At 39.8% G+C, this 17,311-nt stretch overlaps 1 protein-coding gene across 2 annotated transcripts; it reads left to right on the forward strand.

Moving 5' to 3' along the window:
• Window positions 1-465: 465 nt before the first annotated feature.
• Window positions 466-6,788, forward strand: tmem144b (transmembrane protein 144b). Of its 2 annotated transcripts, XM_085789086.1 has the most exons (13): window positions 466-645; window positions 753-920; window positions 1,062-1,184; window positions 1,954-2,053; window positions 2,170-2,250; window positions 2,384-2,462; window positions 2,671-2,750; window positions 3,233-3,351; window positions 3,700-3,819; window positions 4,867-4,964; window positions 5,989-6,042; window positions 6,263-6,356; window positions 6,486-6,788. In XM_085789086.1, the coding sequence occupies exons 1-12, from the start codon at window positions 561-563 to the stop codon at window positions 6,344-6,346; spliced, it is 1,191 nt and encodes a 396-aa protein (XP_085645212.1). In that variant the 5' UTR covers window positions 466-560; the 3' UTR covers window positions 6,347-6,356; window positions 6,486-6,788. The 2 variants fall into 2 exon arrangements, with proteins under 2 accessions (XP_085645212.1, XP_085645211.1); XM_085789085.1 differs by lacking the exon at window positions 466-645 and having other exon boundaries at window positions 747-920.
• Window positions 6,789-17,311: the final 10,523 nt, after the last annotated feature.

Here is a 17,311-nt window from a genome sequence, read left to right on the forward strand (position 1 = left end):
GGCATCTATCTGCACAGTCAAGGACCCTGTTAAATGCAGCTATAACCATCATTATGCAAACTAGCCTATGCTTTGGCAAACTACAGCAAAGTGATTCTCCTGATAAACATCTTTTAGGTTATACTCTTTATTATTTTCGTCATTTTATTGCACACTGTCATGGTTTGATGTGAGCCAGCTGAATGAGGCCCTCATCAATTTATTTATTCATAGTCATTTTTAATTAAACACTACTGTTTTACCTGCAAGCTACAAATATGAGAGTAAACCTGCAGCCTGTAAACAACATTGTAAAGTGAAAGAGAAGAGAAACTTAATTAGAACACAGTTATTGATTAATGAGTTCACTCACGCTCCAACAAACTTAATAACATTGATGAGCCCACAGAGACAGAGGCAGCCCTCAGACGGCTCTGTGTCATCTGCACACTGAGTGATTAGATAACTGGCAGCACCTGAGTGACTCTCGTCCTCCCCACTGCAGACACACGTGGTCTCAGCCGGTGGCAGCTCTGAGGCCTGGCTCCATCACAGGAAACAAAACACTATTCAGTTTTACCATGCTCCAAGGAAAATGCTCACCTTTGCTTTTATTTATAGCTACATTATTGATGGAGAGCTGCCATAGCACCGGAGTCGGACAAGGTGGGGTGAACCAAACTCTAATTGGACTGTATATGAATGATTTAGTGAATGAATGTGGCTGTAGGTGTTCTCTGACGTTTATTTATTTTTATTTGTATTGACTCCAGGAGGCCGAGGCTCTGGAAATGCTGCAGTTGGCAAAGTGGAAACATTTGATTTCACGTATAACTCGACCAACATGACTCACTTCGCCTATGGAATTGCTGCAAATGTAGTTGCTGTGTTGTTGTACGGCAGCAACTTTGTTCCTGTCAAGAGGATAGAGACGGGGGACGGTGAGAACACAGCTTTTTAACATTTTCATCCAAAGAAGTTATTAAGTCTGCTTTTGATTTGATTCTCTAGAAGAGAAATCCTCAAGTGCTTTTTAAAAATGTGATGGCCTACATAAAAGTTTCCCTCTGCTCTGTTGACAGGGATGTTTTTCCAGTGGGTGAACTGCGCAGCCATATGGGCCGTATCTATGGTTGGAGATCTGATGCTTCAGTCGCCCAAGTTCCACCCATTTGCGATGCTCGGTGGAGTGATCTGGGCTACAGGTATTGTACCATGAAAGCCAAACTTGAAGCTCTAATTTATGTTGGTGTGGTTGAGTGCTGTTGGCCTCACAGGATCAAATCTTCTTCAAGTGTCCAGCTGGACATTTGGATGCTGCAGCAGATGCACTTAAAGCATCCATCTTAAAGAGCCCATCTGCTGCAGTCCATGTTAAAGTGATGTTGTCGGAGCATCAACTTTAAGGACGCTGGCGGAATGTCCCAATTTCATACTATTTACCACTGCTTCAAAGAGCTGCTGTTGCTGTAAAATTACTATCCTGCTTTTCTCACAATCTGAGCTCTCGCACCACATTTTACAATCATTTTTCCATCCAAACGAGAATAGATTGTTATTTTCTGTGTCTCTGTGAGAAAACACTAATGATAATATACAGTAACAAGCTCCCAAATGTTTAATAAGGCAACATGTCGACCATCATCAACCTCATCCTGTTAGGGGTTGGTAATCAGGCTCTAGGGTCTTCAGTGTTACTGGGCAAAACCAAGTGATTATTGCTCCCATGTGATACTGTGGACATCTGGAGCACACTGACCAGAATACAGACGCTAATGATGATGCGTTGAAGTAAAAAACGAGACATTTCTCCTAGTTTTTCCCCAAGTTTGAAATAAATATCCCAAGCATCTTAATTCTCTGGTGTAGGTTGTTGTACTGTGTGTCTTCCCTCTACCAATAAAGAAAGAATGCAAGTAAGTCCATACTCTAAGATGTTCATATTGTTTAACTCTCTGCTCATGTCGTTCACAGGAAATATAACAGTTGTTCCAATTATTAAAGCAATCGGCCTCGGCCTTGGGATTTTACTCTGGGGGTCCTCTAGCTTGTTGATGGGCTGGGCCACTTCAAGGTCAGAATCAGTAATGTGGTGTTTTTCCATCCAGAATGGAAAAATAAAGTCTTGCTTTTGGTGAATTTTAACTAAACAGTAACTTTGACATTTTCCCTCCCTTATCTATTTCACAGATTCGGCTGGTTTGGGATAGTTGCTCAGGATGTTTCCAGGCCAATATTAAATTACTGCGGAGCTGGTTTATGTCTTTTGAGGTGAATCTGGAACTAAGGTTTCCAAACTTACAGCCAGTGCTGTTGTCTAAGATATAAGACAACAGCAACACATATGTTCATACTCTGTTGCCTTGTCTTGTTTTGAGTGTGAATTTTGTGTTTTCTGTTCCAGTGGGCTGATCTTTTTCTTTGTCAAAGTGGACGTGGAGCTGCATCCTGATTCTGAATCTATTCCATTACTCATCGACAGGGTGAGCACATTGATCGCACGCTAGTTTATTTTTCTCACCTTCTCTTCAGTAATTTAAATTTCCCAATACTCTCAAGTAAAATGTGAAGGATAGTCAATGCCGCTGCTTTGGTTTTTTTTGTAGCAGCGGTTGTGATGACTTTATCCTGTCTTGTTTACTCCGATGGTGTCATTGTTGTGAAAGACAACATGACTGTTTCTTTCTTCAGAGAACGCATTCAGGCAGCTATGGACCAAGTTACTCTGAGTTCTGGATCGACGTCCTAGGACCAAGGACCAGGCGGTTCATGTGAGTCCAGCTCATTAGCAGTCGATGGGCCGTGTGCAAACATTCAAATACCAAGACAAGGGAGCGTGAATAAAACATTGATTCTGATTAAACTGATATGTTCCTCGAGGATAAAGTTACATATTTTACAAGAAGCCTTAGGCTTTAGAGATCTTTTTAGTTACTCAATCTGAAGGTGCTGACCTACTTGATTTTTAAATATACCTGTGTCTCTTATTAAATGTGACACTCTTCAGGTAAGAAACGGTGAGACGTTACTTTTATTAATGACTCACGAAAAGAGTTGATGATGATTAATGGATCTCTCTGAGAGAATAACCTGCAGCAATAAGGGCACTCAAATACACCCAACGCCTGAAAATGCACATTCAGTCAGTCAGACATTCATTTAGCAGCTTCATAAATGATGCTTGCATTTCTTGAGGGGACATTTAAGACCTCCTCCTGCAGTTCTTCAGTCTGTCCCTTATCCTCTTCCTCAGAGGCTGCCTGCTCGCTGTAATCTCGGGCCTGCTGTATGGTTCCTCCTTTACACCCATCCTCTACATCAAGAGTCATTCATCATGCCATGACAGCATGTTCCACGGAGCCAGCGTCTACGGTATGGATTTTGTGTTCAGTAACGGCCATTATTATTACTAAACCCAAAAGAAAGGAAAAAGAATTTCAAAGCGATTAAAAGGATGTCTCAGTGTGAAGAATGTGGCCCAGTGTTGGTCTATAAATAGCTCTGGACCCTCCAGAGGATTAGATTTAAAATCCAGTTTCCTGAGTGATTCTCTAAAGTCGTGTGTGTGTGTGTGTAAATCACTTACAGTAAGCTCTAACATTGAACTTGCCCATATTGATCAACCACTTGATTTTCAAGCATGTCTTTCATTTATTGCAAACCCACAGAGAAAAACACTTAACTGTTAAACTGTCAATTCTTGTAACTTCTCCTTTGCAGACCTCGACTATGTTTATGCGCAGTGCTCTGGCATTTTTCTTGCTAACACCGTGTACTTTGCCATCTACTGTGCTGCAATGAACAACAAGCCCAGGGTTTACTCCAGAGCCATCCTACCAGGTAACACAGCCTCTGTGTTCACACTTGTGGCATCACCATGATCTGATTGCTTTCACTTTTTAGTGCCACTCACACTTAAGGTTTTTTGATTTCGTTTAACTATATTATATAAACCCTCTAGTGCTTTCTCCCTGTAGGCATCGACTGTGCTCTGAGCATAAAAACCTGTCAGTGGAGTGAAAAGAGTTACTTTTAACAACAACTTTACAAAACGGGGACTCATTTCTGTGAATTTTGGAAACGTATGTAGAAATTAAAGCCAGCTTTTCAATTGGAGCAACAACCTAATGTATTTGATTTTGAAAAAGACTGGAATCAAAAGTTTTATTTTAAGTTTTATTTATAGATAAAAAATGCATTCAGATGTCAGTAATCATTGTCCCTGGGATAGATTTCTTTATTACCGTATCAAATATTGGGCGTCTCTCCAGGTTTCCAAAATAGTGAACTGAAAGTAATGACTCATGCACCGTCAGTGCAGGAACTACAAGCTTTTGTCTCAGGCTGGGCATCTGGTCTATAACACTGCTCTGCTCTCAACTGAGAGTGGAAAAGCTCAGGGGCCTGAATATAGCATTATTTTCCACCAGCTGATTATGTCGATGTACCGCTGAGCTGCCGTGCACCACGACCCACCAGGGCGTCTAATAATAACTCCAGTTTGAATCTCACCAAGCACAGGAAGCATCAGCTGTTGTGGAGGAACTACAGCAACTTCCTTTGCCGAGCTGCATGTGCAAACACATCCAGTCGGGGTTTGGCGGTGATGATTCAGGGAAGACTGCGGGAGCTGAACAAGTCCACTCTGGCCCAAAACCTGGCCTGCAGTGTGGCTTGCGAGTTTAGATCAGACATTTGGTTTCACAGCTGGGTGGATGAGGCTATCAGAGTGGACTTTAATTTCGTGACACCATGCAGTCTCGTCTCTTACTGTGCATTACTGACTAAAAATGAATGAGTGTGTCGGGCAAGTGTTTTTCCTACTAAACTGTATTTTCCTGCACTGTGAACTGTTGACGCTGTTTTTGACTCTGCTTTTCTCCTCAGGTCTGTTGTCTGGACTAATGTGGGCATTAGCTACATACTGCTGGTTCCTAGCTAATAACTACCTGAGTGCAGTCATTACCTTTCCTATTGTTACCGCAGTAAGTAATCATCCCAGCAATTGAGCGGTAATGGAAATAATACTGTCTTTTCACCACCTCTTAATCTGGCAAATTCAATTTGAATATTCACCTGCTACATTGCGAGAGAGCAAGAGCACAGACACACTAGAATAATCTTCCCCAGGTTTTTAATTTTGAGGGTTTTAGCAGTTTTTAATGTTGACATACCTGTGTAGTGTGAAACATCCCTGTGTAGTGTGAAACTCATTTTGGATGTCCACCAACAAACAAGCAGCAGGACAGATGGATCGTTTCTTTGTTAGTTACTAGTGATACTGGATCTTCCTGTTGAGATTCTGACGTCTGCATCAGATTAGAGATTTTGTCATGGGGTGTTGGAAACCTCGCTGTGTGTCGAGGCCATCTGTACACAAACACAACAAACTACATGAATAGTTATAGTTTTCAAGGGGCAAACAAAACTTGACAGATCATCAAACTTATAATGGCATCCTCTCCAGCCAGTAGCTGCTGAGACATCTCATTATGTCTGAGTCTATAATCTACTTGCACAACTACATGTGTCTCATTATTCTAATTCCCCATGAAAAGTGGTGTAAGTTGGCACTGGATGGACTGAATATAGTTGCTTAAACGGCTTAAAGAAAGAAGTGCTTGCTCATGTTTATTGCAGAGTCTATAGCCTCAGGTAAAGTGGTGATTGCAGCATGTATATAAATGGAAGGCACAAAAGAGAAATAAACAGAGCCCGGTGGCCTCAGCTTCTACTTTTATCCATTTTTTCCTTCCTCCTTGAGGTCAACTAATCAGCCGTGCTGCACAACCACATTCACTCTCTGATTCACATTTGACTCCTTGAGGAGCTCGTTCTGTGCAGAATGTGTGCAATTCAACAACAACAACTCCCAAAAAAAACAAAAAAACTTGCCCCTGCAGCACTTTCACTCATCTACAAAGTCAACACAAATACAAGGTGAGTGATTTTAAAGTCAGTGATGTGTGTTCAGTAAACAGCTTGTTGTTGTGGTCTTCTCCTCATCAGGGATACGGTCTGGTTGCAGCACTGTGGGGGTCCTTGGTGTTCAGAGAGATTAAAGTAAGGATCCTAACACTGCATAACACTGATCATGTTCAATAATCCATATCATCTTGCTCACTGGTTGTTTGTTACAGTGGCTCCAACACATAGGCATCGTTTACCAAGGAGAACATGTCTGAAGACTGTTCCCACATTGGCAAATCGGTTTTGATCATTTAGACTGAGATGAAGCACGTTTACTACCTGGACCTGATGTTACACATGTTTTATCTCTCAGGGGGTAGCCAACTGTATCATCTTCTTCTTGGCCTCCTGCGTCGTGCTGACTGGCTCCTTGCTCACCGCCATCTCAAAGCTCTGATGATGCAGAGGTCATTTTTCCTCCATTTGCCTCAATGAACTTTGAGCTTCATGAGATTAGATCCACATGCATGACAGAAACTCAGTGAAATGATGATTTTCTTTTTTTTTAATAGTAAGTTTTGTTTTTGAACCAACAGGGTTAATACTCTGAGCTAACAGTGGGTGGCGGTGTCTCACAGGAACCCCTCACCGTGCTCTGTGGTTGGAGGAGAGGAGGGTTACTCATGCATTTGTTGTTAAACACCTGCTTTATCACCTGTGTTTTGTTCAGGAGGTTGTAAAATAGAAACATGTTTAACACATTGCTCACTATGTTGTACTGAGATAGGCTACTGCACATTTATATTTTTACTATACAGATGAGATTGTGTGTCTATTACATCTATTTGTATTTTTGCAATATTAAGATATTAAAAAATATTTGATAATTATTGTCCCCAGCTGTCTGTTAGTTTTTGTGCAGTGTTACTAAACACAGGTCAGTATCTTGATATTTTTCCCACAAAAACACTGAGTTACTGACATATAACGAACAATATTTTATAAATGTGCCTAGAAATCTGCAGTATTTATATTCCTCTATTTATGGCAGCATGCCTGTCGCTCCCCACTGAGCTCAGCCGGTGTGTTGGCACTGTTGTAACATTAAAGCAGTGCTGTAGTTGATTTGGAGGTTGGGAAAACATGCGTTACAATAAAACTGGCAGGGGAAATTAAAGAGGCGTCAAAGTTGAACTAAATATCACTTTTGCCCATTAATCAGATTCTTCGTACCAACATGTAGCTCCTGCATGAAAGATCCTCCTGACGTGAGACTGAGCTTTTCAGACAGTGCTCATTCAAATAGTTGAAATGTTACAGCACTTTGAAAACCAGAGTTTAGGTCAAAGCCCAGAAAGATGAACAGACATGAATTAAGAGGAATTTGCTGTGGTCTTTTACTTTGTTGGTTGTTAAAACCCAGGTTCATTTTTTTAGTAGGTTCATTTTTAATTTACTAAAGTTAAAGAACCTTTAAGCCAAGGCTCTTTTAGAAGTTAAAAGTTGAAGACTCTGGAGAAAACATTAATGAAAATGTAACTTTTGTGAAGCTTTGTATAATCGAACTCAATCTTATTTCTTTTCTTTTTTTTTCTTAAAAAAACTTTCTCAGCACCATGCCCTTAGACTTTCCGACCATTTCTGAGGAACTGCCCTTTTATATTGACAGCGTTTTGGCATTCATGCTTCAGTAGACTGATGACTGTGACAAGAGAAATGCGAGATGACAAAAGTCCCCTGGATAAGATGGCTTTTCACAGAACGAGACGACATTTGACAGGAACATTTTACCCTAAACATTAACGTCTTTTTATGCCTCGGCACTGACGACAGTCAGAGCTGGAGGCGATTTGTTTTTAGGTCGAACACGACACCTTGAAGGAACTCAAGGACGAACATTTTTGATTTTTGATATTTAATGGTCACAGTGACTTTTACATAAAGTTTTTTTGGCTTGGTCTTCAACTTTCAACAGGAATTGCAGCAACACAGTCACTTGGATTCAAGGATAAACCGATGAACATATTGGTTAAATATCAGTGTGATAGCACAAAATGCTTTTTTAGTATTAACTCAAAACTTATGACAAACTTTACTTTTACACACCTGAGGGAGTGATTCTTGACTAGGCTACATCTGCTGATAAAATGTCCTAGATGCTTGTGGTGGATCCTAAAACAGTTCTGCTCAGTGTCTGATACTCACATTGGGCAGAAAACTGAATCCCTGGGGTCCAGGACAGGTTCAGTTCAGTTAATTATCTGCATAGCGCCAAATCACAACATACATCATCTACAGGCTCTTAACAGAGTATGGTCTCTAGACCCAGTTCCAGCAGTTCTCACAATGAGCATGTCATCTTTCACTGGGGTTAGTGCGGACAGCCATCTGCCGCGACCTCGATTTCCACAAAGTTCAGCATGAAATACAACATTGTATTTTAGTTCTGTGAGTCTGAACAAACTCACTCGTTCACTCATATACGTAGGTAGATAGGAAGAGAGAGCTTGTAGGAAGAGACAAATGGGCCATGTGAAATACAGCTATTCAAATTATGAATATAAATTGCAGAACAGGACATTTTTCGGTCTGTGCAGCTCTTCATGTTTGTCGCCGATTTAAAGCATTCATGTTCAATAGATTTTAGCATCTCATTTAGCCACAACCTGTTCTTGTTTTCACACAGCAGCTCCGGTGAAAGCACCACTTAATGACCTACTCAGCAACAACGGCTGAGAAAATTCAAACGCTAACTCAAAGCAGCAGCCGCCTCAACTCCAGTTTGTGTCTAACACACAAGATGATGCGAGCTGACAAGTTCAGCTTTCATTTCAAGAGTTCTTTCTTTTTTTTGAGACAAGGGCTAAGTTATCTGCTGTTATCTTCGGTTTCATTCATCAAAGTTAATCCAAATGAGCCCATTACGAGGATCTGAGCAGTGTGTGTAATTCATTGCAGAACATATTTAATATCCGAAACTGACTGACTCGACTATCCTCAACTGTTTCAGTGCATCTCTGAAATAGACCAGTCAAGTGAAAATCCCAAACACGAGGTGGCAAATTGGACTTGACACTTAAATTCTTTCTTAATTGATGCAATTTATCTGGTGTTTCCAGCTGTGTCCTCTCTGTGCTCCAGCAGCTTAAGATCAGTATTCTAAGAGGAAATGTAAAATTTGCTTATTAAGTGTCACACCCGAAGGCTTGACACATTTTGTAAGGCACATTCTGCTCCTCTTACACACAGTGAGGCATGAAACTGAGCCCGCCTGGTGTTAAAACTAGAGCAGTGTTTGCCACACTTAGTGAGGAGCTTGAGGTTGGAAAGAAAATTTGTCATAATGCTGTTATGCTACTAAACAGGATTATCACACGGTAAAAGACTATATCCCTTTTGTGATGTAAATCTTGGATACACACAGTGGCAGTATAAAATGCTTTGTCAGCTTATTAAGGCAAATTCATTTCCACACACACACACACACGGTGTATGTACACATGATGCAAGAGGATCATGTTTCTAAATCAAGCTCCATAGAGTAATCTGTTAACAAGGAACAAGCACGTCCATAGTGACTGTTTGGGCCTATATGAAATTATACTTGCAAGACTACAGTGCACATACTGTATTGTCATGTATACAATTAATACATATATAATTATTTAAATAATTACTTTTGGGTATGCACACTAAAATATAACATGTTAAAGGGACAACGAGGAGTTTCTATTTGGTCTCACGTTAATGTGGATGAATCTACGCTACCCACACTTGTTAATGGCTCCATTTTCAATATCGTTTTGTCTCTCGTTATTTTGTTATTTTAATTAATGGTGGAAATGCTGGGCGAGCCGACCAGCGTTTCCTTACTTCCTGTTTGTGGACGCTGCCCGGCGGGTCATGGGAATAACGCCGCCGAATCGTCCCCTAACCCTAACCCTATGGTCGGAACTACGACGGTATCTGATCGTCTTAGAACCTCTGACTTTCATTGTTGATGAATGAAAACATTATTGGCAAGACGTCCGTCTTGCACCGGTCCAAGAATTTCACCGTGCGCGCGGAGGCTCATGGTAAATGTAGTATGAAATCACTTCACTTTCCAAAACGCCTCATTGTCCCTTTAAGTTGTTAAGTGCTGGTTGACATATACTGGACCGGGCCAGGCTAGCTGTATGCTAAGCTAATGAGGCTGCTGCCTCACAGATGTGAGGTGGTGTTGAGTCTACTTTCAGCATGAAAGCAAACAAACATATGACCAGAAATGTCAAACTATTCCCTCTGACTTCAAGAGGAACTATGCAGGATTTCTAATTTAACTATACTACATTTTTACCTTAGCCTAATTAAACAGCTTTGGAGTAATTATGATGGTTTAATAAATGGCTTAACTTGTTACGAGGGAGAATGGCTCTCTGGCTGCCTTTCATGTTTGCGCTGTGTCCCAGCTCTCGTCTCTGTACACCGCGACAGGAACGCGCCCTGTAAACCATAATCTTTTGTTTATGACAGATTAAACTACACAAATATACACGTCATAACATCATATATGATATATAATGTTGTCTACCGCTCTATAGAATGATTTCTTGCCTGCTTCATTGTAAACAAATGCACATGGCCAGGAGGAGGGTTAGCAAAACAGCAGAAAAGTGACCAGACTAACATATTCCTCTTTCATGTCATGTCTATTTCATAATGTATGTCCATGTACATCCAAACAAGTTCTGAGGAGATAAGAGAAGGTCTAATTTATACCTTGATGTGTGTAACTGCATGTAGTCTTTGTGCAGTTTCCATGTTCAAGTGAATGTCAGTCAGTCAAATTGCATAAATTGGAGCCAGAGAAATCACAGGTCAATTTCAAACTAGGAGGGGCGGTGTGTGGCGCAGTGGTTAAAAGTGGCCACCCCATGTAGAGGCTACAGTCCTCAACGCAGGCGTCCCCGGTTCGAATCCCGTGTTGGGTAGACATTTCCTGCATGTCATTCCCCCTCTCTCTGCCTCCCTCCTTCCTGTCTATCTCACTATGTGCTATCAAATAAAGTCAAAAAAGCCCCAAAAAATATACTTAAAAAAAAAAAAATTCAAACTAGGACACTGCGCACCATGAAGATTATAAAGTTTTTTTTATTTTTTCCATTTTGTTCTTTGTCACGTGACAACTGGTAGTTTGCATAATGATTTCATCCTTTCAGCTGAGCTGACACACTTAGTTTCACAGGTTAAATGCATGGTGCCAATAGGAAATAGTCTCTAGAGTTTGCGGCATATTGGTCTGCACTGAGGAGACAAGTCCAACCAGGCACTCACAGGGAAGGCTATAGGCGACCAGACAGTCATCAGGACAGATGCAGGCAGGCAGGCAGGCAGGCAGATGAATGATGGAAGGGGGAGAAGTGACTGATAGCCGTCGTCTATATGTGCACAGAAGCTGCCCTATAAAAGGAGGAGAGGCTGGAGGCAGGTAAAGAGATAAAAGTGAAGACATCAGTAGTGACAGCTCGTGGACAGGTATGGGATGGAAAAGTCTGGAATAACAAGGGAGGTTTGTATGAATAACACAGAAGAATTCAAAGAGTTTAAACCTGACATGTTCTACTAATATATACTGTACAGTACGTTCATGGTGTGCAAAATGACAAGAAGAGAGAAATGAAAGATGAAACAGTGAAACTTTTATTACCCTTCATCTCCATACCTCTGTCCATAATAATTATATTGTAACAAAATGTATTCATCAACAGATTAAAGCCCACACAAGACCAAAGGTTTTAATTTAGATGGTGTCATTGTGGAAATTAAAAGGTTTTATTTAATTATTATTTTTTATTAAAGGCTACAGTCTGTAACTCTCCTCAGCAATCATTCACCCTCTCTTATGTACACAAACGTGATGGAACAGCATCACATGACTCGTTCAATGAAAATGAAGGGGAGAAGCCATGTTTGATTTTAAGGGTATTGTCAATCACATTGTACTAACAGTCGTAACCCTTACCCCTGCTTCTCTCTCACATCGTGTCCCTTTTGAGCTTTTTGATTGGCCTGTCGACTATCGCAGCCTCCACTGGGCCTCAGTTGTTCCACAGTGTGAACTTGTGAAACTCATTTGGTTTGGAAAGGCCAGTTCTTCCCCATGTGCTGTGCAAATATAGTACATCATAGCAAGACTGCAGAAATTGCCTTTATTTTGGACGTAACCTTCGAGCAAACTTCAAAAAGGTGAATTTTAGAGGAACAATGAAATTACCGCTCTACTGACAACTCAGAGTCTTAATTAAAAAGCAAATTTCCTGGCACGTCATTACCTCTAAGCTTTTGATATTCACAGTGTCAGGACTTAGGTGATTTTACAGCACTTTTAGCATGCTAATATATAGTCATTAATTTTTACCTCGGTGAGGGCACAGCTTTGTTCTCTGTTTCTTTATTAATATAGAGCTGTTGCCATTCTTTTCAAGTCACCACAAGACTTCAAGCTGTTACTGAAACTGCTGCAGTGTGTGTGTGTGTGTGTGTGTGTGTGTCTCAGTTACTGTTAACTGGGTTCGATCAACACTGTTATGGTTTTTTCACTCTCCTTCACACGATTTCTAAGATGAGACCAGCGTCTATTCCCCTGCTGAGACGCTTCACACAGAACATGCTACAAAATGAGCCCCTTAGTTCATGGGGCTTTATTTATGATGCTGGGTTCCTAGTTGCTTCTTTGGGCCCAAAAATAACGGTATGAGTCACACAACAAAGATCCAACCCCAAATTTGTTTCTGTGTATTTGACCAACAACACTAGACAGCCAGTTCAAATCACAGGATTTTCCTCAGCCACTGTAAAATATAATTTTTCTGATCATGTTAAGGTAATTTTTCATGGATTGGAATAACCTCAAAAAAGTGAATTTAGCACCGTCCTGTTCTACAGCTCATTGATAACATGGCATTACTGTAATTATTGATCTAAATGACACTGTCAGAAAATTAAATTAGTTTTTCACTTTTTTTACAATAGTTTGCAGTTCCTGAACAGCCCACCTGCTGAGGAGGATTATGTAACATCATCAAAACCTCCAGCTACTAAATGGACTCTGTGGTTATTTTCAAGTGCTTTTCTAAGGTCGGTAATTTATTTTGAATGTTGAACCTTTGTAGGACTTCTTTATATGCAGTGCCCACATTTTAGAACAGTGCAACTCAGCAAGGATCCTCAACACATACCAAGCAAATAGGTCTTTTGCAAGAACTTCTTTCCATGAATATAAAGTTTTAGATGGTGGAGGTGAAGCTTTAGAGCTGGGACAAGACAGAACAACCAACATTCAGTCTTCTTCTAATTAATTGTGAGGTAAGTTTCAGCTGCCCTTTTGAGCTCTTTGTGGAATTGGGGTCTTAGCTGCTTTTAAAAAGGTTTAAAAAAGGTCAGGCATTTCTTAATGCATTGTCACAACTTTTTATTTTCTCGGGAAGATGTTAAACTTTTTTTTATATGTGGAAGCAGTGGGATTCACAATGCCAAGACAGACGGGGGGTAAAACACACTGCCACTCAGGAGATCGGTAATGTATGCAGAGCATATGGACATGCGGCTCATGTGACAGAGTTGAAATGATGCCTTCACTCTGATGTGTTATTTAAAGTTCAAATGGAGAGTTTTTCATCTAAACAAACACTGATTTATTTACATCCTCTTGTGCACAGTGGCAGACGAGCTGTGTGGAGAAGCAGCAGCAGCAGCCTGTGGTGTTTTGGCCTGCATCGACCGTCAACATCCAGCTCTGATATAGCCAGAAAGAGAAGTCGAACCTCAGGAGGTGCGTACAACTCTTACGCCACACCGTTTACCTCATCATGTTTGGTGACATTAAATTAGCCTTTGATATTGGTCAGCAACAACAGAGTGTGATATGATTTCACAATCCAAAAAGTGAAGAGTTGTACTCAGTCAGTTTAGTTATCGCTGTCACCAGAAGGCTGAGTTTTCATCCATGTTTATTTTTTAGCAGGATTATGCAAATGCATGGCCAACATAGCGAGGGCCAAGGAGGAACCTATAAATTAAATTATGCAGATCGGATTAATTTACAATGTACAAGGAATCTAACTTTTTGTCTGTTGTTTGACACTGACATTGGCAGAGCTCTGCAGTCACTCAGCATTTACTTTGAAAGTTTAGTTACAGTGTAGGATTGTTGGGCCTTGGCTGAGCTATATAGCCTACTGTACTAATTGGTTTGTGCTTAAAGATAATGAGTGAAATTTGAATTTTGGGTGAACCATCCCTTTAACCCGAGACCAAGTCAAGTTCAAGACCAGAGCATACCAAGGGGTTGAGACCGAGTCAAGACCAAAATAAAATATAATTTTATATAAAATCTATAAGTTATTTAACCCATAAGAACCCGGACCCATTTATACTTGAAGGAAAATTAAGTGGGGTGAAACACAGACCAAGTGGAATGCATGGAACACATTTTTGAAGTTTTTTTTAAATAGCGCCACCTATTGTCAGAGATCTGGAATGTTGCATATATGTCACATCGGGTTTTTTTGGTAACTTAAATTTTCACTTGAAAATAAATGGGCTTGACATTTTCTTTTGCTCTGTAACACAAATTTGACCTTTTATTTGCATTTCCATAACATATATCAAAATTACAAATTTGCTGGTTACTATTAACACCTTTTTAAGACAAGTTTCACAACAAAAAAGGGCAAACACTATAGAAATGCGAATATTGCCTCATATTGAAGGCTTCAACCAGTTACTGAAGCCTTAAAAGCTGTGCAACCACAATTTTCTTTCCAACTACAAATACCTTGGCATCTGGATGGACAGTTGTCTTCATTTTAAGCACCATATCACCACCCTCATTGCTAAACTAAGAACAATACTTGGCTTTCTATACAGAAATAAGCACCGTTTCCCTACTCACCACAGGAAAAAAATTGGAGACACTATTTTTTCTCTGTTTTAGAGTATGGAGATGACATCTATGGAAGAGCTGCTAGTTCCACTTTGATTCCCCTGGATGCTGTTTACCACTCAGCCTTACATTTCATTTCCAATGATTCATATAATACTCATCACGGCACTCTTTATCAAAATGTCGGCTGGTCATTTCTGACAGTAAGGGGACAACAGCATTGGTTTTTATCAATTTTTAAAGCCCTGTCACAGTTATTGTCTCCTTATTTATCATCTCTGTTAACTATGAAATCACAAAACATTGGTACCCACTCACAGAACTGATAGTTGGGTCATATTCCATTCGTCAGAACTGAGCTGGGTAAAATGTCCTTCTCTCACAATGCACCACATGGGACCCTCTCTCCATCAGTACAGCAGTCCAGAACCCTTGTCTCAAACCTGGTTCATGACTGTTTGACTGAGTTAACTTTTCTTATTTGTTTCCTAATATTTTCTTATGTAAACTCTCATTCTTCTTTGCTGTATTTGTTGTTCTATATACAACATCTATTGCACGTCTGATGATCGTCAGTACATCCTGAACACTGTATTCTATTTTGTTACAAAAAATACAGCAAAAAAGCATAATTACATGAATATGGGACCAGCATGGGATACTAAAATCTTGTTCATTTACTGAGAAGAGTGTCTCTGCTAAATCTGTGGTTCAATTTCCAGACTGATATATCATTTTATTAAATATTGATTGAATTTGACATTATTTTTATGTTAACATTTTTAAATTATGTTTTAAATTGAACAACATAGAGTATATTAATTCAAAATACCTGAATCACCTAATTTAATTGAGCAGTTCTTTCCCATTTTTCTCATTGTGACATAGGTGTCACATGGTATTTTTCCTGACTTTTTTAAGGCCTTAGCCCGATGTGACGTATATGTCACAGCAATATTTTCTTAAGTTGTTTTATATGAGTTTCTTCAAAAAATGAGGTCAGAACAGGTTAAATACAACAAGGGACATGTTATAAAAGGATTTGCATTGTGAAATGGGTGGTGGCTTATTTTATTGACAGAAAGCAAGCTTTTTAAAAGTAGCTGCCTCTGTGAAATGTGCCAACTCTGCTGGCCACCATCTTGGAAATGTTGTCATGGATAGAGAGATTCACAGAGAGTCATGTGACTGCACCAGGATGTTGAGTAGATGTCACTTAGGGACTTCATGAGTTAAAAGTTCAACATAAATATGTGTAAGGGGCTTTCCAGGACACTTGAAGGCGGTGTGACACCCGTGTCACCGTGGGTCCTTATGGGTTAATCAAAAAAAAAGTTTGGATTGAACAGAATAACACAGCACATAACCTGCTGAAGTCTCCCACTGACATGGTCTTGAGACCACAACACCAGAAATCATGGCTCGTGAAGAAAAACTGAAAAAAGAACAACAATGTTTCTGTGAGAGTAACCAATAATCATTTAATTGATTTCATGCCATTTTGAAACAAAAGAATTCCAATGCATATATCAAATTACATCTTTTCTTACTGAATCCAAAGGAGCATTATCAAAATGACTGATAGCTATATCTAAACAGAGAAGAATCAGTTGACTCATCTCTGCAATGCATCTTCATGGATAATGTGACACATTCACAGGTGCACAAAGGCAGATAATGATGATGAATTTCCCTTCAGTCGCCGTGTGAATCATGTTCAAAACCACCTTGAAGAAATCTGATGGTAATTAAGATTCACAGTGTACCGTGTTGTTCTCTTTTTGTGTTCCCTCTTTGTTTTGACAACAAACATCAAGGTGGAAACCAAGTTCTGGTTTAAGGTTGGATGATGAAATGAGTTTTTGTGTCAGATGATCAAAGCTAATGCTTGTTAGTATAGCGTTTTTTCTTTGTTGAGAAAAACAAAATAAACAGAACCACTTACAGTAGTGGAATGATAATGATTAATCAAACTAAAGGAAAAAGCTAAACAGACAGTGTAGAAAATGAACAGTCAAGGTAGAGAGCAACTACCTGACGAGCACAACAACACTTCATCAAATCAACTGCAACCTGAATCTGAAAAACAAGACAGTTCTCTATTTCAGGCCAGGCTCATTTTTCTACCACTTGAGTAAACTCTCGACATCAAAATGTGTTTATATTCCACTGATTTGCTTTGGCAAATATGATTTGGGGGAAACTTCTGCTGCTCCAAATTGATGCTTTCATCACTGGCAAGTGTCCTTAAAATGATCAAATGAAGAAAACACCGGGGTCAGCTCAGTACACACAGAGCTCAGGACTTAAGCATTTGGTTTAAGTTGGGGAGATTTTGTGAGTTTTGGCTAAATTTAAAATAAATGTCAAATTGTTGGTGGTAAACATTACGAAAAATGTGTTCATCAAAAGCCAATTGAGCAATATAAGTTTTATCCAAAATGTAATTTACTAATGCAAAAAAGTTGAATAAACTGGGATGCATGAGATGTTGAT

The sequence above is a fragment of the Trachurus japonicus genome, chromosome 10 (assembly GCF_045865225.1).
Source record: "Trachurus japonicus isolate A0001 chromosome 10, Traja_1.0".
Lineage (NCBI taxonomy): Eukaryota > Metazoa > Chordata > Actinopteri > Carangiformes > Carangidae > Trachurus > Trachurus japonicus.